Consider the following 25,985-nt stretch of genomic DNA (forward strand, 5'->3'; position numbering starts at 1 on the left):
ATTCATTCTCTGCCCACCCCTGCCACAGATCCAGCACCCATCATGGGGGAAGGACCACAGCTCTGCCCTGGCCCCAGCCTCACACTGTCATGGCCCCATGATCCCAGCCCAGGCCCCACCCACACAACCCACTGCCACTCACCTCCTGCCAGTGGTCCCATCTCAGCCACCTGTCCCAGTGCAGCACAGAGCCACTTAGGGAGTTTTGATGAGATGTTGCAGGGGGAGGGTGGGAGGGAGGGAAGGATGCTGACCCAGCCTGCAACAGCTCACTAAAACTCCATAAGTGGCCCTCTGGCCCAAATAATTGCCCACCCCTGCTTTATCCTGACAAACTAACATATAAAATACTAGTATATTTGAGATTTTCTTGTAACGTTCCATTTGGAGAAACAGTAGCCCAGTAACCTCCATCTAAACTGTGTAAAATGTTGTCAAAATGGTAAGAGCTGTTCTGAGAGCTTCCAAAGCCAGTTGTGAGATCAGTACTTCAGTCGAGCCAGACTTTGATTCCAAGTCAGTGAAAGTTTTCTTAGCAACTTCAGGGGCTCTTAGAGACTTTTGCTAATTATTTAAGTAAAGGCTTGTCTGTCACTTCTCCCAGAAACAATGATGAGAGAGGCCCACAGTGTACAATGTACTTGGGCATGAGTATAGAAGAAATGTGTTGCAGTATTACTCATAGCTTCTGTAAGACCTGGGCTACTAAATTCAGGTACCAGTGTTTTACAAGTTACAGAACCAAATAATTGAATGCAAGAAAATATTTTTTGCTTCTCATTGGGCACATCTACATGTGCCCCCCCACGGTGCACTTGTTACTACACTGTCATTTAGTACTTGCTTTAGGAAGTACTAAATAAGAATGCAGTAACAGCCATTACTGCACCATCCCAACAGCACATGGTTATTTTTAGCGGGTACATCGCCATAGTGCTGCACTACAGCAAGGTAACTCGTTGCTATAGCAACGTAGCATCGGTGTCACAGTTTGTTTCCACCACTACCACAACCCCATATCAGCCATCTATGTTGCCCTAACCTTTCCTACGGTGACATAGTATCACATGTAGTCATGCCCATTGAGAAGTTTGCTTTTGAATGTTGAAATCAAAAGTGTGAGCATCAGATTTAACAGCAAACTTGTATCCATCTTTCAGTAGTTCTTCCTTCAATGGATCTTTGAAGAGCTTAAAAACTATGAAGCAAGAAACACTTAAAGTAAATGGAATACAAAGTAGGACATTTAATACATAGTAACAAGAGTACACAGCCTCAGCCATTCTGCTTAAGTAAAACAAACGTAATTACTACTTTCTCTTTTCTGATGAAAATAAATCTGGTTTCAGATACTTCATAGCCTGCTGTTTGTGTCACAATAGTAATAGTCAGGGATCAGGGCCCCACTGATATATGTTCTTCCCCATGTATTTTGTTGTGTAGGACTATGTGTTTTTGTTCAGGCCTGAAGGCCCTGATTGAAAAAGGGTCCTTTCCTTCTTTGCAATGAACAATTATATTGAGAGAGATCTGCCACCCTCAATGTATGCAAGTAGGTCCATGACAGAAGTAGGAATAGAACTCAGCTGTCCTGGCTCCTGGTCCATTGCCTGTTCACTAGATTGCACTGCCTTCTAGAGGACCTGCATTTATTAATCTAAGTATTAAACATGTTCAACATACAAGGGAACAAACAAACAAAGAAAAACAGCTTATGTTTTGGGGCTTTACAAAAATATTTATTCCCAAGAAATAGGTAATTATGGGATCACTAATATAATGGGTCTAACAGCTCTGCCTATTTAAAAAATGCATGCATGCCTGCTGAATCTAATGTTCCCTAGTGGTTGGAATTAGCAACTTGGGAGTCTCCGTGTTGCCCTTGATTGCTTGCCTGCCATTGGCAAGCCACTTAACTAAAGCTGGTAGCAAATGTTATGATGAAACAAAGTTTTGTGGGAAAATACCAGTTCATTGAGCCAAAAATGTTTAATTGTAAACTGGCTGAGTTTGGTGAACTTTAGCCATGTCTTGGGCAGGGTTCTGAGAGAATGCTGCCTTCTATCATGAAATCCGCTTTGCTGAAAGTCATAGGGACCTAGGAACGAGTGTGCCTCAAGCCATGGTGAGAGAGTCCCAGATCTCGGGGCTCTCGGGTCCCCCTGCAGCTGAACAGTGAAAATCGTCAATCCTAAGAAACTAGCAAGAGAACCAGAGTTCATTTTTTTGCAGGCAGTGTGTAGACCTCTTTTATAAAAGGAGTTCTGTAAGTTCATCATGTTTTTTTGTCTGCCAGTTGGACTTGAAAAAAAAGTAAATTGTGCCCAAATGAATTTGGGACCTGATTCCACATCAGTGAAGACAATAAAAGTCTTCCATTGACCTAAATGGGAGCAGAATGAGGCCCTCATCCTACATTTGACCCTTTGTAACATACATTTCTATCAGATGGGGAATTATCATGGCCTACCTTTCATTAAGGAGTACATGTTGAATTCAGACACTGACCCAGAGGTGAAAAATGGCCAGAATGCCCAGCCTTTGCCTCCATCTCAGAACATCATCCAGTGTCTAAGTTGCATCCTTTGTTTCCAACACGAGTCTAGGAAAACTGGGTCAGTGTATCCAAGTAGAAAGTATTATTTTATTTAGTTAACTCTGTGATGACCTGGTGCCTGTTTGCCTTATTGAAATGAACTCCCTGGTGTGCAATAAGTCTTGCAATGAAAGTTTTGGGAGCCTCCAGTAATCACTTTGATTTCAAATCAACAGCAAAAGGGCTTCTTTTTTTAGCAACTGATGTTTCCTGGAAACAGGTGTCTGTCTGCTTTGCTCCTTGTTTGATCACTAAATCAGATTGGCTTTTGCTTCCTTCATTCAAAAAGTGTGTGCGCTTAGTGCAACTGCAGAGCATTAAAAAATGTATCAAGAAGAGCAGCAGGTCTATTCAGGATTTGGAGCTCTTGGACCCTACAGAATGAAATCCTTTAAACTCACTTAATAATGTCAATCTCTCCTGCTTATTGACTAGTTTGACCCTTTCTGACCCATCTGTTATAGCAGAATTGAGTCACAAAAGAGGAAGACAGATTTTATATTTTTTTAGCAAGTGCTGGGTTAAATTGAACTAATTTTAGAGAACTTGCTTATGAGGACCCCGCATATGAAAGAGAGAATATTGAACTACATTACTGAGGGCAAGTTTATGGAGGGATTATAAATAGGAATTTTTCATAAAATGAAGAGGAATTATTTTAGATTTCTGCAGGCACTGAAAAGATTTCCACTCTCTATATACTGTAATACCTCTGTCACTATGCAAGGCAGAACTAAGTCTTTCCAAGCATTGCAAAGTAATATTGCATTTAGATATGCAGATATGCAGTCAGAGAATGGATTAACATATTCATATTGGGACCAGCAACAGTCTCCATATGAATGGTTTCTCCAGACTGCTTGTCTCCCTTAAAAGGCAAATTAATTCTCATGTGCTTCTCCAATTCACAGATCGCAAACACGAGGTACTGTTTGACTCAGAGTAATAGAAACAAGTCTTTGCATGGCTGGGGCAGAGGGGAGTGAGGTGGTGTTACTGCTGTCATCTTCCCAGTCATAACTAACTTCTGTCCGTCATGGTCACACCATTTAGGATAGGATGGGAGATCCAGCAAGGCTCAGTGTGATAACTGCAAGGAAAGCCTTGAATTTAGTGTGTCTTAAGTATTAAGTGGGCATATCTACACGTGACACTACATTGCTGTAGCAATGCACAATGGCAACATAGCATCAGCGGTAGCAATAAGCTACCTCACTATAGCGCATCACTATGGCGACATAGCTGCTAAAAATAACTGTGAGCTGCCAGGACAGCACAGTAATGGCTGTTACTGTACCATCATTTAGTAGTTCCCAAATCAAGTACTAAATGACAGCACAGTAACAACTGTGCTGTGAAGGGCGCGTGTAGATGTGCCCAGTGACTCTTAAATTTAGCATGTGCAAGTTTTTTGACATGAGTAGTTAGGTGTCAGGTTCTGCTGCAAAAATGGTGCCCCAATCAGTTGCAAAGCATAGAATAATTAATTGTCAATATTTTATATGAAGATTCTGTAAATCCCCATAAGAGCCGGCATCTAAGAGTGCTGACCAAGTGATGGTCATTGGAGGATGGCCTTTACCAGAGTTTTAGGATTTATTATCTAATATTATGGCAGCACCCTGTGGCCTCAGTTAGACTTGAAACTCTATGGAAGCAGTTACAAAGTAAGAGACTCCTTGGCTGCATCTACACAAAATGTCAACTGTGCAGTCATTATTGCACAGCCATTTAGTACTTGTTTATACTGGAGTTACTGCACAGTAGTGTCACTGAATGGCTTTTGCACGCCACATGATGCTGTCGTGCAGTAGTAACGAGCTACTGCACAGTCAGTGTCTCATGTAGATACAGCCCTTGCCTCCTGAGCGACAACATCTAAGAAGCATCTAAGAAGCTTTTCAGTAAGCTACTTTACTTAATGACATAATAATCTAATTTTTGCTTGCCTGGTCAAATGAAGAGATGTTATTCCCAGGTTATGCATAAGGGCAGCCAAGTACTTGATTAACCCCATGGAGAGTGGTTCTTGAAGCTGAGAGTAGAAAGCAGGGAGGCTCTTTCCCTCAAGACTGTGTTTACTCATCATTGTATCCCACTTCCTTCCTCATATTTTTGGTGACCAGAGGAAACTCATCAGGCAGAGACCAGGCAGCTGTAGCGAGCTTGGGAGGAGGGGGATGTAGTTGTGGTGGCTGAAGTGTCCTCAACATTTACCTTTTAGACCACTGCGTTCTTTCTGCTAAGGGTAGCATGTGGTCCTCCCAGACACTGTTTTCTGTTCCCAGCCCCTCATGGTTGAAAAGGAAACTGGGCACATCTACACGTGCAGTTAATGCGAAGCAATAAACTCTATAGCATAGTGCTCCAGAGTTTATTGTACCTGGGTGCAATGTTTGAATGTGCACCCAGGACCACAGCATGTTGAGCTGGGTCGGAGCAGCCCCGGCCATCAGGCGACCCCATGCTGCAGAGGGACTGGCTGGGACATGAGGGAACTTCAGTGAGGGGCTAGCCAGCAGGCAGCCCCCACACTGTAGCAGCCTCATGGCCCAGCCAGCTGGCACAGGGTCTACACGTGTTGCTGCAGAGTAGAAAGCTGGTATTTACAAGTATTATCTTGCCGCAGAGTTAATTAGTTTACTTCAGCTTAATAGGGGTAAACATGTAGATGGGCACCATTTGCCGCAGAACTAATTAATGTACTCTGCAGTAAAGTATAGAGGCGCCCACTGCGAAGAACCTTGCTGTCCTTAAGGAACATCACTGACAAGTGTTTGTGCTTAGTAACAAGTTTGTTTTGTTCACAGTCAGTTATCTTCACAAGGGACAGGTAAATAATAGCAAAGCATTTCCTTGTGTTTATTAATCCTGACTCAGAGGGAGGCCACAGCCTCAAGCTTTGTGAGTTCAAAGGCTGTCAGCAAAGCAAGAGGCTGTGGGTCTCATTTATAAAGGCTTGCCTGTCCCTCTCCATAACAGCTCCCACCAACTGCACGATGCTAGCACTCTGTATGAGCCTTGAAATGCACAACATGCACCAGCTGCCTTAGGTGTGCAGTCAAACGGGAGCTCTCTGGGTAGATGCAATTTTATACAGTTGCTCAGGTAACCTGAAAGTAGAAAGGCAATATCTAGCACTTGGGCATCATCCATACCTATTTTCCCCATTTATTAGGCTGGGCTAAAGTTTAGGGAGTATGTGGTTTATGTTGATATTCTTCCCCTTTAAGCTATTTTGTTGTCTTGTCATTCTCTTGTTTTGTAACTTATTCTGTTCTCTCATTCTAAGCCACCCCAAGCCTTTGTTGGCTGGGGCAGCACATAAATAGAATAAAGAAGCAAATCTATATGTGTTGTTTTCCCCACTCTGCATAATGATATTGAACCAGATTCACTAATCTGTTACTACAGATTTATCCTGGTGTGATACCACTGAAATTGATGCGAAGCTGGAGTAACACAATAGTGAATCAGCCCTATTATTATAGTATAATATGATATAAGATCGTAATTAATCAGTGGGTTGTGGCTAATGATGTAGGAGAATGAAAAGAAGGTACAAAAGGAATTTCCTCCCACATTGTCTCATTGTGTGAGACCAGTCTAACAGAGGGTGCATCTACATGTCACCCCACGATGAAGTAGAAATGGGCTATGTTGCCATACAGTGTGCTATGGCGATGTAGTGATCACGTGTCTCCAGGTATAGTACACCACTGGGATGGCGAAGTACAGCAAAATCTAACTTGTGTGCAGTGCATGGCGCAGCAACCACCCAAATTGTGCTGTGCTTTAGTACTTCCAAAAGGAAATATTAAATCATGGCATCATAGCAGTGTTGCCATATGGCAACGTGTAGACGCGCCCAGCGAGAAGTGCAAGTATTGCTCTAGTTCACTGTCGCTCCAGGTTCCATCCACATACCCACTTCCCTTCGCCCAGTGTATGCAGGGGATGGATGACAGAGCTCCCTCCTCTAGTATGTGCTGTCCTGGAGAGACTCCTCATTTCATGCAAAATGCAAGCTCTGATTTAGCCCATATGTTAGAAAATTTCTTCCTTTTTATTTCTTGTGTGTGAAAAGGTGCAAGGCTTAACCATCCTCTGGAAAGGGGAGGTGACTTGTCATGACATGTAACTCCAGTAGTATAAAAGGCAAGTCATGCTTTTTTTTGGTTTGTTTTGGTATGAGGTATAAAACAGCAGAGGCACACTGAACACCACACAGAGCTACCACTGACTTGATATGCAAATACTGAGCAGGTACACAGGCCAGTATTTAGTTTTAGCTTAGAGCCACTAGTGCACTGACATCAGTTTTCTTCCAGCAGATTGAACTGCTGACCTCAAATTCTCCCTGCTGGGAGGAACGATACCAACACACCTCCCCCATAGAAGACATTAATGTAATATTTGTAAATTGCTAGATTGATTGACCTTTCGTGACCTATGATAGAAAGGTCAGATTTGGGATATTTTTAACCTTAATCAGCTATCCAAAAAGAATTAGTGTGCCAAGGTTCAAGACTGTAGCTCAAAAGGGCATTTGCTTCAAGAAGGTAGCTCAAAAGGGCATTTGAACAACTGAAATCAAATGACAAATCTAATGGCCTTTTAATGACTTATGACTGAAAGTTCAAAGTTGAAATTTGGGAGTTTTCCTGCACCCTATCCATGAAAAAAGCATGTGCCAGGTTTCAAGATTCGGACTTAGCAGGACCATGGACATTTAAATGTTTGTCATTCTGCTGGAAATGTCTGTTGATTTACTGTGCATGAAATTGGTGACTTCAGCTGCAGAATGCAACATATACATTATCTTTCCATTCATGCATATAGATCCTTCCAAGGCTGCTTTATTGCTTCCACAGTGTTAATCTGAATGATAGTTATTACTGTCTTCTGTTTTACCAAGTTAAAAAAGGCCAAAAATAATTCATTAAGATTCAGATAACATGTTGTAGGCATAAAAATGCATAAATGCACTCTCATAATGTTATCTGTTGATTGTGATTACATTTGTGAGGCTTGCAGACCTCAGAGACTTACCCTGCAAGGCCTGGGTCATGACAGAGTGAAGTTAATACAGATTAATAAGTATTGGAGAGTTTTTAAAATTCAGAATTAAGTGACTAATCTTGTGCAAGCATTGTGGTAGAAGTGGATCTGAAGACAGGACTTGAATGAGGAAAGGGTAGCTTTGCAGGTTAATTTGGGAATTCAATGCCCATGGGTCTGTGGGGAGTCTCCTCTATAGCTAGATATGTAAGCGCCATTGCATAGTAGAGAAACTCAGGTTATATTATGCTATCTGAATCTATACTTAAGTGAGACAGAGATGGAGATGCTTCTATGAATAAGATTTGTTTGCACATGTATGCTGTTAGATTCTTTAAATCTTTGTCTTGTGGAGTTTGGATAAGAAATGTTATGAGCTTACTCCATAGATGACTGGTAGGGGGGGCACAGGGAGGCACACGCCCCACCCCAACAGGGCTATCCCCACCACCAATGACTCCAACGGCTTCTGTGAGTGCTTGCTGGCCCTGCTTCCAAGGCCGCCTGCAGCTTCTGCAAGTGCTCACCAGGTCCACAGATGCCGCTGGCAGCTTCTGCAGATGCTTGCCAGCCCACCACCACTGACTTCTGCGGGTGCTGACCAGCCCCATCCCCAGCGCTGCCGGCGGCTTCTGTGGGTGTTTGCCAGCGGCTTCTGCAAGTGCTCGCCACCTGCGTCCCACTGCTGAAGCTGCTGGCGGTTTCTGCAGGTGCTCACCAGCTCTGTCCCCGCTGCCAGCACCACCAGCGGCTTCTGCGAGTGCCCCCCCCAGACTCAGGAGGCACCAGTCATCCATGGCTTACTCTGCCTTCAAACTAACTCAGACTTCTTTTGGACTCCAAATGCCAGCCTCTCTTATAAGCCTCTCATAATATGCAGATTACCCTACTTCACAAAGACAATTAATTCTTGTTGGCAAAGCACTTTGAAGATGAAAATCTCAATGCAAGCACTACTTAATTATCATTTGCTGTTAAATACTTTCCTGTTTCAATTTCAGTATAAATTGAATTTCTTTTAAATCAGTGCTTCAGTATTTTGGTGATGGTAACTAATTAGATCCATCAGTCACCTGAGATGGCCTGAAATTTCTTATTGGTTCATCCAGAGTTGCAGACTGTCTTGTGGGTAAACTTGTGTGGCAGACTAACAGGGCTGTGTGAAATTTTGGCAGTAATTTCATTTCAGAGGTGTTTCAGGCCATTTCGGTGCCTGAAACACCAAATCTGAATTGAAACAGAAGGCTCCAAAACAGCTCAGAAACAAAATGAAAGTCTCTGAAACATTTTGGAAATGTTTTGGAGAATTTTGGAGTTTTGGAGCTGGGCTTGCGGGGAAACAAAAACTAAGAAGAGGAAGGGAGAAGAGGATGGGAAGGACTGCTCTGATATTGACATTTAGCTCCAGGTTCGATTCCCCAGCTCCCCGTTTAATTCCCTAGCTCTCTGATGATTTCCCCAGCTCTTCCCATGGGGCGCAGGAAGATCCCCTGGATCTGCACACTGGGCTTCAGCAGGCGGCTGCTGCACGGTGCAGCCCGCACCAAGTGCCAGGAAGATTGCAGTGCTGCTGCTGGCTCTAGTCTGCAGTGGCAGCCTGCTGAAAAACAAAGCGCAGATCTGGGAGCCCACACCCCCAGCCCGGGAAGAGGTGGGGGAAAGATCAGAACTGGAGAATCAAACTGGGAGCTAGGGGAATGTTCAGGGACCTGGACATTCCCCCAGTTCCTGATTCGATTCCCCAGTTCCCTGATCTTTCCCACAGCTCTCTGATCGCTTCCTCCAGCTCTTCCAGGGGGGTGTAGGATGACAGCAGGCTGCCGCTGCCAATGGCAGTGGCTCTGGGCTATTTCTCCAGCTGGTGGCAGCAGCAATCTGCTGAAATGCTGAGTGCAGATCCAGGGGCCCATGCCCCCTGGGAACAGCAGTGGGAAGCAATCAGAGAGCTGGGGAATTGAACCAGAAGCTCTGGCTGACAGGTGGAGCTGCCCAGCTCACAGACAGTGCATGGTGCCCTGCTGATCCATGCTGCACCCGCGCCATGGGGCAGCTGCCATGCAGGTGCCAGGTGTGTGGAGAGGGTGATCCCTGCTACCCCATGCTGCTTGGAGGGGCTCTGTCACGAGCCCCCAGAGGCCCCAGTCACCACTGCTACATCTGATGAGTGCGGGGCTTTTTTTTTTTTGAAGCTCCACACTCACCGGCTGCAGAGCATGCAGATGACAGGATGCTGCGACTGCTGGCTGGGGCCAGCACCAGCACCCAAGTCTGCACAGTGCAGCCCATGCCGAGTGCAGGGAAGAAAACAGTGCTGGAACTGGCTCTGGCCCCAGCTGGCAGCAGCAGCCTGCTGTCTTCCCACGCACAGATCTGGGGGATTGTGCCACCTGGGAGAGCTGTGGGGCTGTTCCAGATTCTTCCTGGGGGGGTGCAGGTCCCTGGATATGTGTGCAGGATAACAGCAGGCTGCTGGCAAGTGATACAAGTTTTGCTTTGAATAGTTTGAGGTGCAGTTTCACAAAAACTTCTGCACCCATCTCCTTGAACCTTGACAGGCTTCATACCCTCAGAAGAGGCTACCATGCCTGCAATTTTTATCTGAATCAGGCATGAAATGACAAAGTTATAGGCATTCCCCCTTTATAGTCTATGGCTGAAACAGTGAAACAGTGTCGAAACTCCGAAACAGATTCAACCAATCAAAACAGGACAGTGATCTGAAACATCAAAACGAATCGCTGACCCTCCAAAACCAAAATGAAACATAGCCACTTCGCACAGCCCTACAGCCTACTAGCTCTGCTGTAGGCTATGTCATGCTGTCATGTCAAGCTGTTATGTCATGTCGTTTTTTCCATGCTTTTTCCCTTTCTGTTTTGTTTTACCCATCTGCTGCTTTTATGTCCCTCTGATTTCACGGTGTCTGACTTGCAGGTAAGGGTTAACATTTCTGTCTCGTTTCTAGAGTGCTCTGTGAGTCAGCTGGCTTTGCACTCTTCAGAAGTGTCCCCCATTTTCCCCTGAACTGCTGAGGTCAGTGTACAACCAGGCTTTGCATCTTTCTTTGCCTGCAGTCGGCCCTAGCGTGATTACTCTGTGTGTGGTGGGGGGTTGTTTGTTTTTCTAAAATCATTCAGATTGGCTTTACTCTTTGAAGTCTCTCTGTTGGCACATCACCTTCTGATGGTGTCACAGCTCTGCAAGTTGGGGGCGGCAGGCCTCAGGGATTTTCTGTATGTTCAATAGCCAGCTCAAACAGCTTTGTAGACCAGGATTTTCTTTTTGGCATTGGATTCAAATCCTAATCCAACGGTGAGCAATTTGAGAAAACCGAAGTATAATAAGTATTGTTTTCACTTGACTTGATAGGAATTAAAAGGAGATTGCCCTGAAATGCAAGAAAACAAAAATGGGATTTGCTTACCCTCTCACTGTATCCTTTTCAATTTTCCGGCCCCCTTTTCATTTACTTTAAAATGACAGAAAAGATCAAATAAAGCATTGTCTTTCAGCTTTCTTCAAACCTGTGCCTCTTCCATTCTGAGCGTATCTTTGGGATTGGATTCCAGCTCTAGTCCTGCTTGTTATTTATGAGCCCAGAAAAATGAAAAATATGTAGTCTTTTGTTTGCTCTTTTTGTTGTTGTTGCTAAATTTTCTGCAAAATCTGTTAAGGATTGTTGTGACAACAGCAGCTACAACATTTTCTAACAGAAATATGATTTTTCAGATTAACAGAATCCCTTATACTTCAAACTGGGTCTCAGCCAGTTGCATAAAGCTGTGCTGCATCTATTTATATCAGTTGTTCATATAACTAAACTCACAATTTTAACTCAGTTTCTGGTATATTAACCATATGGTTACCCTGCTGCACAAAGGGGATATAGATGTGTGACTCTCATTAGTTATAATGGGAGATACCATATAAATCCCTTGTGCATGAATGGAAAAATGGAAGCCCTTAGGCTATAGGTATCAAAAGTCTCTCCTATGCTTGCAATGACCTAATAAAGTTGGTTTGGAGGAATGGGTGATTATTCATAGCAGCCTATGGCTGGTGATTCATTATTCTTTATTTGAAAGCTTGTAAAGCAGTTTTATTTTAAACAAGCAAATTATTGTCCTTTGGTTTAACATGATATGTAACGGCACAGGGTTTTGTCCCTTTTTGAGGTGCTAAAATATGCTGTAAACTGCTTGTGAAAATGCATGTAGCATGCTGCAGACTGACTCAGATGTAAGAATCCTGGTTCCTTCTGTTTGATGACATGAATTTATCGCTCTCCAACAACTTCCACGTATTGATGAAAATATATTGTTATTGCTATGATTAATTTGATATTTAGAAAAAAAAAGTGGACTAAGATTTTCTGTGCAATGGATGAAACAGTTGGAGTGACTGTCCCTGGGGACAGCATCAATCACTGTTGTCAAAGATGGTGACATTTAAAAAAGAAACTTGGAGGAAAATGTCATGCTTAAAAAATTAGATTTAAACGCACTAGCTCCTGATTGATTTTTATGGCACTCAGATGGATACACTGATCGATTATCAGTCTTACAAATGTTTAGTACCTTTCTCACTTTTCTAATAATCAGAAAAATCTAGTTTTCAATGTCATTCAATGTACTATATTCAAGGTTATAATAGATCATATTTCTGATAAAACACAGAAATTACATAATGAATAATATAAAGTGTTGAGGCAAAGTTCAGATTCACCTGATTCTTGTCTCTGATCACTAGAACAGCTCATTTACAGGGATACCAGATGTTGTTTCTTGAATGCTGCATGATGTTTTTCATTGCTCTTGAAGTAATGTCAGAGGATTCTGGAGACTGATCAGGGCAAAATTGCTAGAACAGAACACTGTTTCTCAACAGGAAACCATATGTAGGTTTGAACACTCCGCACCTGAAGGACAACAAGAGCTTGTCAAGTTCTTTATTATATTTGTGTGCCTGCCTAATCCTTTCGTTTTGATACATATCCATAGAAAGATACCATCTCACCTAATTCTAGGTACTTTCTTGTCTCTGAAGTGGACAGAAGACTGTTTTTATTTCTATCAGCAAACCACACAGCATCCAGTCTTACACTTACATACTTATACTCGTATACCTGTGACTGATACTCCACTGATTATGTTTACTTTGATATTTTCTAGGTAGCGTTGTCCATTAGAAACTGTACAGGTAACATTTTTATTTCCTCAGATCACTCCAAATACCCAAATTTGGGGCATAAATTTGTTATTAAAATAAGGTATTTGGGACTTTCTGTTTGCCTTTTCATTTCTGATCCTTTTAGGGTACACTTGCTTCACATTTCAGCTTTTTTTTTTTTTGCAGACGTTTACTTCCTTTCTATTTCATGTAATCTCTGAATTCCAACAGATGGAGTTTTAAGGGGGAAAAAAGACTTTGAATGAGATGCTCAAAACCCTAAGAAATAGTGACACTGCAGCTTTACTATGTTGGCTGGCAAAACTATGGTATGAACAAAGTTTGACTGTAGTTATGCCTAGCTGTGTTTTTGTTAGACTTGATTGAAATCACTTTGCAGATTAGACTTTAGAGACCCAAGGGAGCTACTTGGGAAGCCCAGTTCTAAGAAAGGAATTCTGTCTAACACTGTCTAGGGAAAATGTTATATAGACCTCGAAGGGAAAAAGTTTAACATGGCTGCACTTTTAGGATAGGAGTAAGCCTAGGGTAACCATATGCCCTGGTTTGGCTGGGACAGTCCCACATTTCATAGGCCATCCCAAAGTCCTGGCTGGGTGGAGATAATTGAAGTGAACGTCCCAGATTGTCAACACTCTGCCCTCACGTGCCCGACACGGCTCCTCCAGAGCAGCATGGAAGTGGTGTGCCTCTTACCCTGTCTCTGCGGCTACTGCCAAGGCACAGGCTGCATGTGGTGCCCCTGGGCAGTTGCCAGCAGGAGGGGGGAGGTGCCATGTGGTCACATAGCACAGGCTGGCAGAGCCTGGGGGGGCACCGCAAAGGGGGTGCTCCCAGCTAGGTCCAGTCTCTGTGCACGGGGGATAGATCCCGGCTGCAGGCCTCCGTGCTGTCCTGCCCAGCCTCGCTCTGCCATCAGGGCTCCTGGGAGCAATGGGGTTGCGGCTGTGTGTGCGCACATGTGTACCATCTGCTCAGGGAGGGGCTGGGTCATGTACCTCTCCCCCACCGCTTCCATGTAGAGCTGGGCTCAGGCTTGGGCTGCCCCTACCCCTGCCCCACTCCATATGGCCAGATGGTGGCTGCCACACTAGCCCTGGCCCTGGGTGCTGGATCAAAACCACCATCCAGCCCACAGCTGGAGCAGGCACTGCCCATTCAATGTGCTGGGGAAAAGCTTGAGCACCACTGTTAAAATGCAGTGAAGCAATGCCGAGCATCTGTTCCACATGACTATAAGCAGTATTACACTGTCCTACATTTGACTGTTTCCTGTACCCAGCAATAATTTGGAAACCAAAAATTTCCTTGCACTAAGCTGTGTGTATTATTGACTTGCTTTATACAAAATATAAATCTTCAAGGCAGACTGAAAGGGGGACAGTTTACACTAGAAATCTGTGAATTTAAGAAATTTAGTATTATTTCAGAGCTGTTTAAGGACTAGAGAAATATGTTTTTAAAGAATGAGAACTACCTGGAACTAATAGTACCTGTAGGTGTAGGCATGAGAGAGTGTACAGAGATATAAAAAGGCTGTAGACCTGTCAGGTGGGTAAAAATGCAGTAATAACATGTTTCAGATTATGAGTTTGTAGCTGGTTAGCCATTATACAGTAATGTAGCCCTCTCAGGCTATGCTGTAGGCATCCAGGGAGGCAATCAGAAGAATTGTATTTTCTGAGTTACATAGTCCTTTCCCCTTTGCTCTCTGTGCAGATTCATTTTTCATCCAAGAGTGTTAATATAAAAATAGGGATATTCCCCAAATGTACCTGATTTGTGGGAAACTGCCTCTCCCTACAGGGCTAGATCCTAATCTTCAAATAGAGACCAAAGTGCCACTGAAATTAGTGAACCCAATGGGGGTCTGTGTTGAAAACTAGCCAGTTTCCAAAGTTGTGAGGTTACTGTATGTGCAGGGAGGGTCTTGTTGGGATTCCTGGGAGAAACCAGTTCCTTCTTGCTTATCCCCTGCCAAGAACCTCTTCTGTGCTGAAGTCTGCCATTTCTGTGAACCCAGCCCCTCATCAGGATCAGATCCTGCTCTTTCCTCAAGCTAGGAAGAAGGATTTGGTACAGCAGCACTAAGAAACAAACAGGGCAGGGCAGTGGAAGATCACAGAAGGCAGCATGGGAGTAGGAGGCCAGGGAAGTTGTTCAGCCACTTGGGAAAGGGTACCTGCACATAGTATGGGGTGGGCAAGCAGGGAGGAACTGCTGCTTGGAGTTAAGTAGGATAGGAGGGAGAAAAAGGGGAAAGAGTGAATACATAAACGTACTTGGCTCTTGTCCCTGCTCTTGGAACTGTCCAGATGACCTTTTGAGTTGACTAGTTATTGCGTGCATGTGTATGCGTATGTGTTTACTTCCCTTAAAAATAAAGGTATGTTGCCCCTTCTTATTTTTGAGTGAGCTGTAGAGCTAGTTGAACTTGTGGAGTACTTCTATTTTATTGAAAGCTTTTACCATATCTGAGATTAGGTGTTGTACCATCTTATGTGCAATGCATTCACCACTGCATTGGTTGCGACTTGCTTAGCCCTAGTTCAGACAAATAGTTAAGTGTTGTTTACAGGTAAAATACTTGAATTAAAGCCTGGTGGGCTATTTTTTATTATTTGTTTTTAAGCCAACATAATCAGATAAAATGAATTGTCGTAAGTAAAAGCCATTTTAGTTCTCAGAACAATTTAGTTTTCCCCCTAGTTCCAACCATAATTCACAAGTAACCATGAACGAAATGAAATAGAACGGGAACTATTTGGTGCGGCCATGTTGGCCAGCCAGTGCCCTGCTCAAAGGTTTGTGGATGGTGGAGAACATCATGTAAAACTGAAAAAGCTAGCACCGCAAGAACTGTACAGTAGTAGAAAGGAGTAGTAAAGTGATTCCCGTGTGAATTATCTCCTTGTAGCTGGGAGTTTTTGGCAACAGTCCATAACACTGACCTAAATAATATGTTTGTGTTCCACAAGCATTTCAAAGCCTTTGAGCTAAGTAGCTGCTGAAGCCTCATGTTTAGCAAATTTGTCAATCAGGTCTTAGAGCTATAAGTAAATCAGGCTTTATTACAAAAGGTTTATTGCTCTTTGCAATTGTGTGGGAGTTTACATAATTTTCTAAGGAGCTCTTTTATCTTTAAGTAGTGTAATGATTACAGTTTGCTTCTGGAGTGCACTAATAGTTTGAAAATGAGCATGATGTAAATGGAGGCCTTTGGACACTAATTAAGTGGTGAGAAAAGTTCTTGAAGTCAGCTCCATTAAACAAATCATGCTTTTTTGGCTTTCTGTGCACCTGGCGCTCACTAGGGTCAGATCCTACCCATTCCTCAAGCTAGGAGGCAGGATTTTGTACAGCAGAAGCTAAGGACAGGGCAGCTGGAAGAGCATAGCCAGCAGCACTGAAGAGGGAGGACAAGGGAGGCTCTCCAGCTACTTGGAACAACCACTATCCTGGAGGATGGGCATGGAGGAGGCAGTCAAGGAGAAACTGCTGCTTGGGTGTTAAGTAGTGTAGGAGGGAGAATATGAAAGAGAGGGTATCTGAGGTTACTTGGCTCCTGTCCCTGCTCTTAGAGCTCTCCAGACTATTTGTAATTTGTAATCTGTAATCTCTCTGTATTATTGGTAATGCATAGCCTAAAAGAAACTAAATGGACAAATATTATCCCTTGAATACCTGCCTTCCCTGCCTTTATTCCTAGCTTTCTTTTCTTGTTTGCTTTGAGTTTAGTATTGGCATGTGTAGAATGGGAACAGATAGACAGGGTTTATTCCTTCAGCAGTATGACTGAGCCCCTTGCCGCACCCTTGGAGTGGCAACAGCCTAGGTTTTAGCTCAGTCATACAAGGGACTGAATGGTTCTGATCCAACAGTGGCCTAAAGCAGGGGTAGCCACACTGTGGCATGTGTGTCACAAGTGGCACAGGCAGCCCCTGTGTGTATGGTATGTGACAAATCCTGGAGGGGGTAGATAGGGCAGGAAGAAGAAAGCAGAGCAGTAGGAAGCACAGGACTGGGGGTAGAAAGAAGATGGGTTAATTAGACAGGAGAAGGGCACTGGAGCGGAATTTGGGGACAGTATGCCTGCCAAGATGGTTGGCCCCCACTGACCTAAAGCATGCACTTGACTTTGGTGGGACTGTTTGCACTTAAAATTGAGTGCATGGGAAGGTCTTTCCAGAATAAGGACCAGAGTTTACTCTTCAGGGTGCTGTACAGCCACTGGTAAGGAAAAATAGTGCTTTTCTAGCTACAGTGCAAAACACATGGTGAATATGCAACTCATTTACCATTATGAGCCTCTGTTTTGTTTTGTTTTGTTTTGTTTTGTTTTGTGTTGTTTGTTCTTGGGAGGGCTTTTTTGTCTTCCATATCTGATTGTTTTAATTCCACACCCCCTCCCATCCCCTTAGCTCCAACTACCCTTAGTTTTGCTGTGGTAACGATATCTTGAGAGAAATCAGATTACTGTATTCATTCATGATGGTCCTGCTTTGAGCAGGGGGTTGGACTAGATGAACTCCTGAGTTCCCTTCCAGCCCTCATTTTCTACAATTCTATGATTTTTCACAAAAGACCACTGATGAGAAGGATTACAAAAACTAGCACTAATTTTCTTAAATATGCAATATCTTTTCCTTCTATGGGATCATCTACATGAAAAATGGTATCCAGAAGACCGGTCATTTTTTTTTACATGCCACTATGGATGTTGGGCAGGGGAAACCTACCAGAGTTAAGAGCCAGAGTACAAATGTGAAGTCTTCCGCAGGTTTTCCATGCTTCATTACCTATAGGAGGAGTGAAGTGTGCCTCTGGAATGGGATCATACAGCCCAGAGTTATTAATATAATATTGTCATTTTCAAGCATTCCAAAATGTGAGGTGGAGTGCACACTCCGGAGGGTGGGGAACGATTGTAGGCAGACCTGGGCAAGTTAGAAAAGTGGGTAGTACTACAATAGGATGCAGTACAACAAGGAAAAGTGCAGAGTGCTGCACCTAGAGTGCAAAAATATCTAGCACACCTACAGGCTGGGAAGTGACCCTCTCAGTAGCACAGAAGCAGAAAGGGATCTTGGAGTCATAGTGGACTCCCAGATGAACATGAGTCATCAGTGTGATGAACTCATCAGCAAAGCTAACCGCGCTTTATCGTGCATTAGCAGCATTGATCAGACCACAGTTGGGGTACTGCATCCAGTTTTAGGGGCTGTACTTCAAGAAGGATGTTGATAGACTCGAGAGGGTCCAGAGGAGGGCCACTTGTATGGTTAGGGGCTTTCAGGACAAGCCCTATGGGGAGAGACTGAGGGACATGGACCTCTTCAGCTTCTGCAAGAGAAGGCTGAGAGATGATTTTGTGGCTGCCTACAAATTCATTAGGGGACGCGGCAAGGGATTGGAGATGTTCTGTTCACCAGGGCGCCTCTTGAAGTAACAAGGAACCATGGTCACAAACTGACAGAGAGCAGCTTTGAGCTAGATATCAGGAAAACTTCATGGTAAGGGTAGCCAAAATTTGAAATGGGTCTTTAAGAGAAGGCTGGATAGGCATCGGCTGGGGTCATCTGACCCCTGCATTCTTTCCTGCCTAGGCAAGGGGTCGGACTGGATGACCTGTCACGGTCCCTTCTGACCCTAACATCTATGAATCTATGAAAATCAGGAGTCAGGCCACAAGGAATTCATACTGGTTTGGAAATTGCAAAGTTTTAAAAATAGTAAATGTTGGGTTCTTTGTGACTTATTTTATGGTGTTTGCTGTGTGTCTTACAGTATTTAAGAATGTATGGGGGGAAGGGTTACGTTTATATGGCAGCCCCTGCAGTCACGTGGTTACATTTATGAAAATTTTAGGTATATTAGATAATTTTGTAGGGTAGATGGTTATGGTGAAAACAAATCTCTTTAAACAAATCTCATGTTTTTGAGGGCCTCAATCACAAGTTTTGAGTACTAGGGGTTGGTAATATTGTACCCACAAGAGCTATGATTTAAAAAAAATTAAAACTGAGGATCTTCATTGACCATATGATACCAGAAATTGAAGCTTCCAAATTGTGTCACAATGAAATCATGAGACTTAGCAAGACTGGTGGCATATATCAGTTTTCTTGGCCCTTTTTATGGAATTCCTCCTTCCTTTTAATGCAAGAGGTATAGAGCAGGGGTGGGCAAAATGCAGTCTGTGGGCTGGATTCAGCCCACCAGGCCATTCTGTCCGGCCCGCGGGGCTTCTAAACAATGCAGAGAATGAATATTTAGCTGCCCCTGGCTGCCTGTCATGCGGCCCTCGATGGCTTGCCAAAACTCAGTAAGTGTCCCTCCGCCCGAAATAATTGCCTGCCCCAGTATAGAGCATCCATCACATTATTATGAGACACTTACATAGGAAACCAATGTTCAAAGGTGCCCTACTCTCCTTTACAGAGGAGGAAAGTTGGAAGGTTGATATCAATTCAGGGGCAGAAGTTAAGGTATTTTAGGTACAGTCCCTCTGAGTTTTCATACTTTGAAATGTTTATGTTGCTTTAAAGCTCGGCCTTAGTTCCAAGTTTGCTGTTTCTTGACTGCTTTTGAATGATTGCTTTCAAACTTCAAGTAAGTATTTTTGGCTTGGGGATTTTACGTTAATGTGTGCTTTGCTGTCCTTCCCTAGCAATGCAACTTAGAAAGACAGAACACTATTCTGTTCTTTTTTCAGTGTGATTTAAAAACAATGACTTATAAAACACAACATTAAAAGGAATTGCTCCATTACTCTTCCTATAGCTTCGTTAAAAATGAAGACTTACTGAAAACAAAACCCTAAAAAATTAAAACTTGATGGCCTTGACAATGAGCAGTAAGAAACGGCATTTTGTTTTCAGCACTTTCCCATTGCAAATATTCTCTGTGTATGAGTGTATTGCTTGTTACAATAACAAACTTTGTAACGTGCAGGAGTTAGGAATAATCTAAGAATATATAAACTTTTTGATTAAATTGTGGATTAAATTAAGTTGCTGAACTGAATTGGAATGTAGGACAAAACCCACGACAACCCAGTGAGAGCAGGGGGGAAATTTGGATGCCCTCATTTTTACCTCTGTTTTTTTTTTGGAAGTGCCTAGCCCTAGCCTCTCCATGATAAAAGGCACTGGAGGGGCATTATGGGGTTTATGGGGCTTGAATGTGTGTACATGTATCACCTCACTTAATTTACTGACTTTACTTGAATGTATATGTAATATAAGATGACTCCATATATAAGATGATCCCCCCAATAATTAGATTCTGTATATGGAAAATGTATACATTTTCAGAATTTTCCAGGTATAGAGTCTAGGTAGTTGGAGGGTTGTCTTGATTGCCTCCCTGCCATGCACACACTGCTACAGCAGGGAAAACAGTGGCTGGGAGAAGCGGTTGGGTGGCTCCCTTGCGCCCTGTACCACTCACTTCTGCACCCTCCACCCCCCAGTTCCCCTCCCCGCACCCTTACTGTCAGATACTATATGGGCCACTCTGCCCTGGAGCCCAGCATGTGGAAACTCAGCTCATGCCTAGCCATTCACTGGTGCTAGTGCTGCTGATTGGCCAGGCAGGGGAAGGAGTTTCCATATGCTACTTGCCCAGGAGAGAACCTAGCCTGAAGCTGAGCTGAACCTGGCAGTAAGAGGTGGGGGGGGGGGGAGGAGGGGCTGTTGTGGGTCTGACTCTGGCCCTGACCCAGGCTCAGGGCCAGAATCAGATTCTCAGCAGCCACCTGCTCCCTGCTCTGCTTCATATACAAATATGATGATTGGATGGAAAACCTCATCTTATATTTGAGTAAATATGGTATAATCCCAACAGGCATGAACTGTGCAAGCTGAAGAAGGGTGTATTTTCTCTTTGCTGTTTAGTCTGTATGTGTGTGTCCATTTCGGAGGGTGTTATTTTGAATTCCTAAAGGCATGTGTTCCTTTAGAATTTTCCGATCGCTGGAGAACCAGTTGACCAGTGGACTCATAACTCAGTTTCAAAACTTAATTAATTAGTAGGAAGAAGTAAATTGGGATTTCCACTAGGGCAATAAGTCCCAAAGGGTGTGCTGTGGTCATAAGAGTGATAAAAGTGTGCTACAAAATCCCTCATCCTGTGTGAGGAAGTAAATGTTCTTCTTCCCTGCCTTTCACCCTGTCCCTGCCCCTGCCCCAGCTGCTTCAGCAGCATCTGGAGCTGCTACACTGGGGACTGCCACCACTGCTGCTGCCTTCCCTCACCCTTTCCCACTCCACAGGGAACCCCTGTGCCAGTCTTCCCTCCCCCCCACAGTGAACTCTGCTGCAAGTGGGCAGGCTGATTTTGCAGCCTGGCTTGTCCCCTCTGGTCCGCTTGTGTTTCTGGAGCCGCTGGGGTGGTCACTGTTGTGTGTGACCAGGAGCAGCCTTAGCAGCAGGGCCTGCTCTTGCCCCATCCATATCTTTGGTGAATTTAGACCTAGTTCAGTGATTTTTCAACTAGGGTGCTGCAAAATTTGGAGAAGTTATGGAGGGGTCCGTGAGCCTAAAAAGGGTGAAAACCATTGGTATAGAGACTGATCCTTTTCATAAAGAAAGATGCCTTTGGTGTAATTTTTTTCACAGGACATCTTGGCTCTGGTATGATTTTCTGACAGGGGTATGGAGTATGTTATAGCTTTTTATGGGTCAGGGAAATCTACATATATCCCTTTTTGGGTGTTAGAGTCAAGTGTACCACCATTTTAACCCAGAGAAAAAGTGCGCCAAGTATCAAAAGTTTGAAACACACTGCACTAGGGATCCCAAACAATTTGCACAAGTTTGCCCATTGTCTATGTACTCCAGCTCCTACTCCTGGTAGAATTATATCTGTACCAGTTTAGAAAAAGTAGATTCATAATAGGTATATAGTTCGTCATAGAGGTTTTCATAGAGAATGAGTTGGCCTTGTGGTTGACTGCAGGGAATACCTTCAGGAGCTCTGGGTTCTGTTCCTGTGCCTACCATAGTCTTTGGGCACTTACACAAGTTACATTTTTCATGCAATATGGCTCCTGAAGCTTCTCTACAGCCATGACATAATACACATGCATGGCTGCAGAGCAGTTTTAAAGTGGCCGATCACACAGAAAATTAATCCTTGATAAATCAGGTATTAGCTGAAGGTGCTACAGAGCAGAGTGCTCTAAGGAACTTGTGTTCCCTTGAGGGTTATTTTTTTGTGCCTTTGAGGAGCTGGACTGGTGCTTGTGCTAATGTCTGTTGGGTGTGGGGGAGATACTTGAATTCATGGTGCTTTGTGTAAAGTGCCATGAGTTAGAGAGCAGCTCCTGAACATCTATATCTCACATGGTTGTTGCCATTAAAGGGTGCAAAGCTGTGCTACAGTTCTTCAGAGGGTAGGCACTTGGGGAAGTATACAAATGTATAGTATACTTACATTTATAAATATGGCATACTTCCAAAAGGTATATTAACACTGCCAACAAAAAGGTGGCTTTTATCTTCTATATACATGTACAAGAAGAAATTGCTCTGTTAGCCCGTGTGTATTTTATATTAGTGATAGTATTTTAGCAAATAAAATTGCTTTTCGTCTCCAGTTCTGTAACATTTTTTGCACCCACTTAAAGTACTTAATGTATAAAGAAAGAAACATGTTGCAGTACTTTGAAGCAAAGCTCTGAAAGCAGCATGGGGCTATCTGATTAACCGAACCTGAACTGTTTCCTCCCCTCCCCCCACCCTTGTCTCTAGCTGTCAGAAATGACAGGAACAAAAAGAAGAAGGAGCCTTCAAAGCAGGAGTCCACAGAACACTATGAAATGACAGCAGAGTTGGATGATCTCACTGAGAAAATCCGGAAAGCGCACCAGGAAACCTTCCCTTCACTTTGCCAGCTGGGAAAATACACTACGGTGAGTGCTGTTCATAAGGAACGTACTTGGTAAGGGGCAAGTCTGACCTCAGGGTGGGAATTGTATACCTTACACTCTCACAGAAATACTGCAGTAGATAATTACTAGACTCTTGTAGCCTTTGTGAAGTACACATGTGCACAGAAATATGTAATGTGGAAAATCCCATCACTTAAAATGAAGATAGTACGGGGGGAGGGAAATAATGGCCCATGGGCCAGATCTGGTGCACCAGGTGATTCTATCTGGCCTCCAGCATTCTCCACACTCCTCTCTCCCTCCTATGAGCTCTGAATCCCACTGGAGCATGGCTGGGGCTGAAGTGCGTAGCAGGGTGAGTGCCTGCAGGGCCATGGTGGGACCCAGCCCCTAAATATCCCCCCACCCTCCTCTCCTTCTGCCCCATCTCCTGCTGCAGGCAGTGGTCCACACTGGACTCCAGACGCCTTCCCCTCCTGCCACAGTAGAGTAGCAGCACAGGAAGCAGGAGCTGCCTCCTTCCCCCCCCCCCAGCTGTGAGAGTTGGTGCCGCGGAATTGCTGGACAAGTGAGGGCCCCTCCTGAGGTCCTGGGGTGGGGACGCTTTGCTTCCCCTGGACTGCCTCCACCCTGAGGCCTCTGCAGAGGCCTCCGCTCAGCCAGCAATGCCATAGTACTGACCCTCACACTTGCAAGGGCCTCCTGCTTCCCACACTGCTTCTGCACCACCACCATGTGTAAACTCATGCAGCAGACCCTGCCCCTTCACCGTGCTGCCCCTGTGGCTGCCTGCTTCCCACTGCCTGTTGCCCATGAACCCGCAACGAGCCTCCTGCTTCCACCCCCACACTTGGCCTGCTGCACTGTCACCCTGCACCTGCCCCACCGCTGTAGCAGCAGGGAAGGTGGAAAAGGGGAAATGATGCTTTGTGCAACAGCAGGAGGGCAGAAGAGGAGGGAGAAGCAGGTTAGTCCTTTCCCCAAAGCTCCAATACAAAGGAATGGGAGAGGCCTGGGGAAGGGGGTTGGCAAGGCAGACCCAGGAGCAACAGCGTCATGCAGGAAAGGGAGGGAAGAAATGGCTTGGATCACTCCAAATGGGAGTTCCCTCCCACCCCAAGCACCTAGACAAGGAGCTGGGCTGGCCCAAGCCAAAGTGCAGGGCCCCTGGGTGGGAGGGACAGACACCTTTGTGGCCCTGCCTACAGCAGGGGTGGGGGTGGCACCGGAGTCACTAGGAGAGAGCATTCCACTCCAGACCTAAATTGGGGACCTGGCATTTTCCCAGTGCTGCCAAGAACCCCAAGCCCTTCACCTGCTGGGTCAGAAGGGACTGTGTTGCCCCAGAGACAGGGCCATGAGGCTGTCCTGCTGTAGCTGTGCAGGGGCATCAGCACCTGCTTCCTACTTGCTTGGAGGGACTAGCTGCAGGAGCTCCTGTGGCCTCCTAGCTGAAGCCAGGGACCCCTGAGACCATGGGTTGGTTTAGATCCTCGATCCATGAAGTCCAGGCTCCTGTCACAGTGGCAGGAGGTCCAGCCAGGGTGTCTATCCACCCTGTTGATTTCCCACTTGCAGCCTCCAGCCCAGAGGGGCCAGGAAGCTCTGCTTGCCCTCCATGGCCAGGCTCAATATACAAGAGTAACCCTTTATTCTGAGCTATTATGCAATTGTCTCTATATACACTACTCAAAAAAACCATAAATCAGGACAAAAGCCATTTTTTTAAAATAAAATAAAAATATTTTATACTAGGTGTTTGATTTTTAGTATGTTAGTTTTTATCTATAATTTGTTAAAATGATATCTTTTGGAAAATGTTATGTGTGTGGACCTCAAATTGGTTCAGCACCATTCTTGGGGAGGTCCAATGCCCCTAAAATCCCCATTGTTGAGGGCAATGGGACAGATTGTTAGAGGGGTCACAAGCCCTTACTACCTGAGAGGTCATGCCTAGGGGGCAGACCATGGACCATGAAGGCAGGCAGTTTTTCCCAGTCAAGGGGTGGACCTTCTACTGTCAAGGACCTGGAGGCAGGTAGTTTTGAGACCAACATAATGGCCAACAGGGCAGCCAACATGATGGCAAAGGAGGTGGGGTTTGGAGTTGGGTGGGCTTGTCTTTTATGTAATGGATTGTGTGATGATGGGACTTCTGGTTCCAAGATTACAAACTCTCCTTCCCAAAGGAGTACTTCAGGGCAAGGGGACTTCTGGTCCCAAGATGGCGGCCAGGAAGCGGGACACCTGTCAAAGGGTGGGACTTAATTTGACAAAAAGTGTACCCTTGTGGCCCTTGACAGCTGACCAAAATTCATTAAGTGGTCCTGAACCTAAAATAATTATCCCCCGCCCCTGAGATAGCATCTCACCTAGCAAATCAAAGGGCTCAGAATCCCTGGGGTTATTCACATGTGTAAAGTTTAGCATGTGCCTACATTTTTTTTGTAAGCAATACGCTAGCTGTATGGATCTAAGTCGGGGAACTAATGTAGTTTTGTAGCTTTATGAGTGCTGCTGGATAACGGCTAACAATTGCTCCTGAGAATGCCAGTGAACTACTTAGGCCAAGGGGAATATGGAGGCTATCTGCTCCATCTTACATAGCAAATAAGCTGTCTTGCAAAATGCCGCTTTGCAAATGAGGCTAAAAATATTTACAAATTAATTTCTATGGAGAAAGTTTTCATCTCCTGAAATCTGTCTTTGTGCCTGTATGGTTTGTGTTAGTCAATGCCTAAAAACAGCAGCACTTATTCATCAAGTGTGCAAAAGCAGCAGTTAAAGGTATACTAAATATACACAAGGTCATATTTAAAGACATTAGAACATAGGAATCATTCTGTGGGCTCTCTAGAATGGACTAGTGCTAGCTATATCGGGGCCAGTACTAGGCGTTCTGAGAAAGGTGGAGAATATCCTGTAGTAGGCTTGCTAAAAAGAATTTTTCCAACTATTTGAGTTGGTCTAATAAAAGATTTACCCAAAGAACCTTGTTTGCCTATGTCTTTAGACCAACACGGCTACAACCTACACCCCTGTAGTAGGCAAGCACATGTTCTCCTTTGTTAGGCCATGAGATCAGGGAGGGAATGCTTTTCTGGGAAAGACAAAGTGGCTGGATGGATTTTAATGCTTGTGCTATGAGGTCCCCATCAGCTTATGGGGCCACAATCCTAGAGATTTACCATAAAACTGGCCGTGGATAAGGTGCTCTGTCCCATGCCATAGCTCTTAGTCATG

The 25,985-nt window shown here is 44.4% G+C and overlaps 1 protein-coding gene across 3 annotated transcripts in view; it reads left to right on the forward strand.

Annotated features, from left to right (window-relative positions):
* Positions 1 to 25,985, forward strand: part of RARB (retinoic acid receptor beta) — a 343,635-nt gene that overhangs the window by 291,256 nt on the left and 26,394 nt on the right. For all 3 annotated transcript variants that reach the window (XM_019536076.1, XM_019536082.1, XM_019536091.1), the window contains one exon: positions 22,603 to 22,763. In XM_019536076.1, coding sequence (XP_019391621.1) covers positions 22,603 to 22,763 — 161 coding nt within the window. The remainder of the gene's footprint in view (positions 1 to 22,602; positions 22,764 to 25,985) is intronic.

This window comes from Crocodylus porosus, unplaced genomic scaffold (genome assembly GCF_001723895.1).
Source record: "Crocodylus porosus isolate Cpor-Errol unplaced genomic scaffold, CroPor_comp1, whole genome shotgun sequence".
In the NCBI taxonomy this organism is placed as follows: Eukaryota; Metazoa; Chordata; order Crocodylia; family Crocodylidae; genus Crocodylus; species Crocodylus porosus.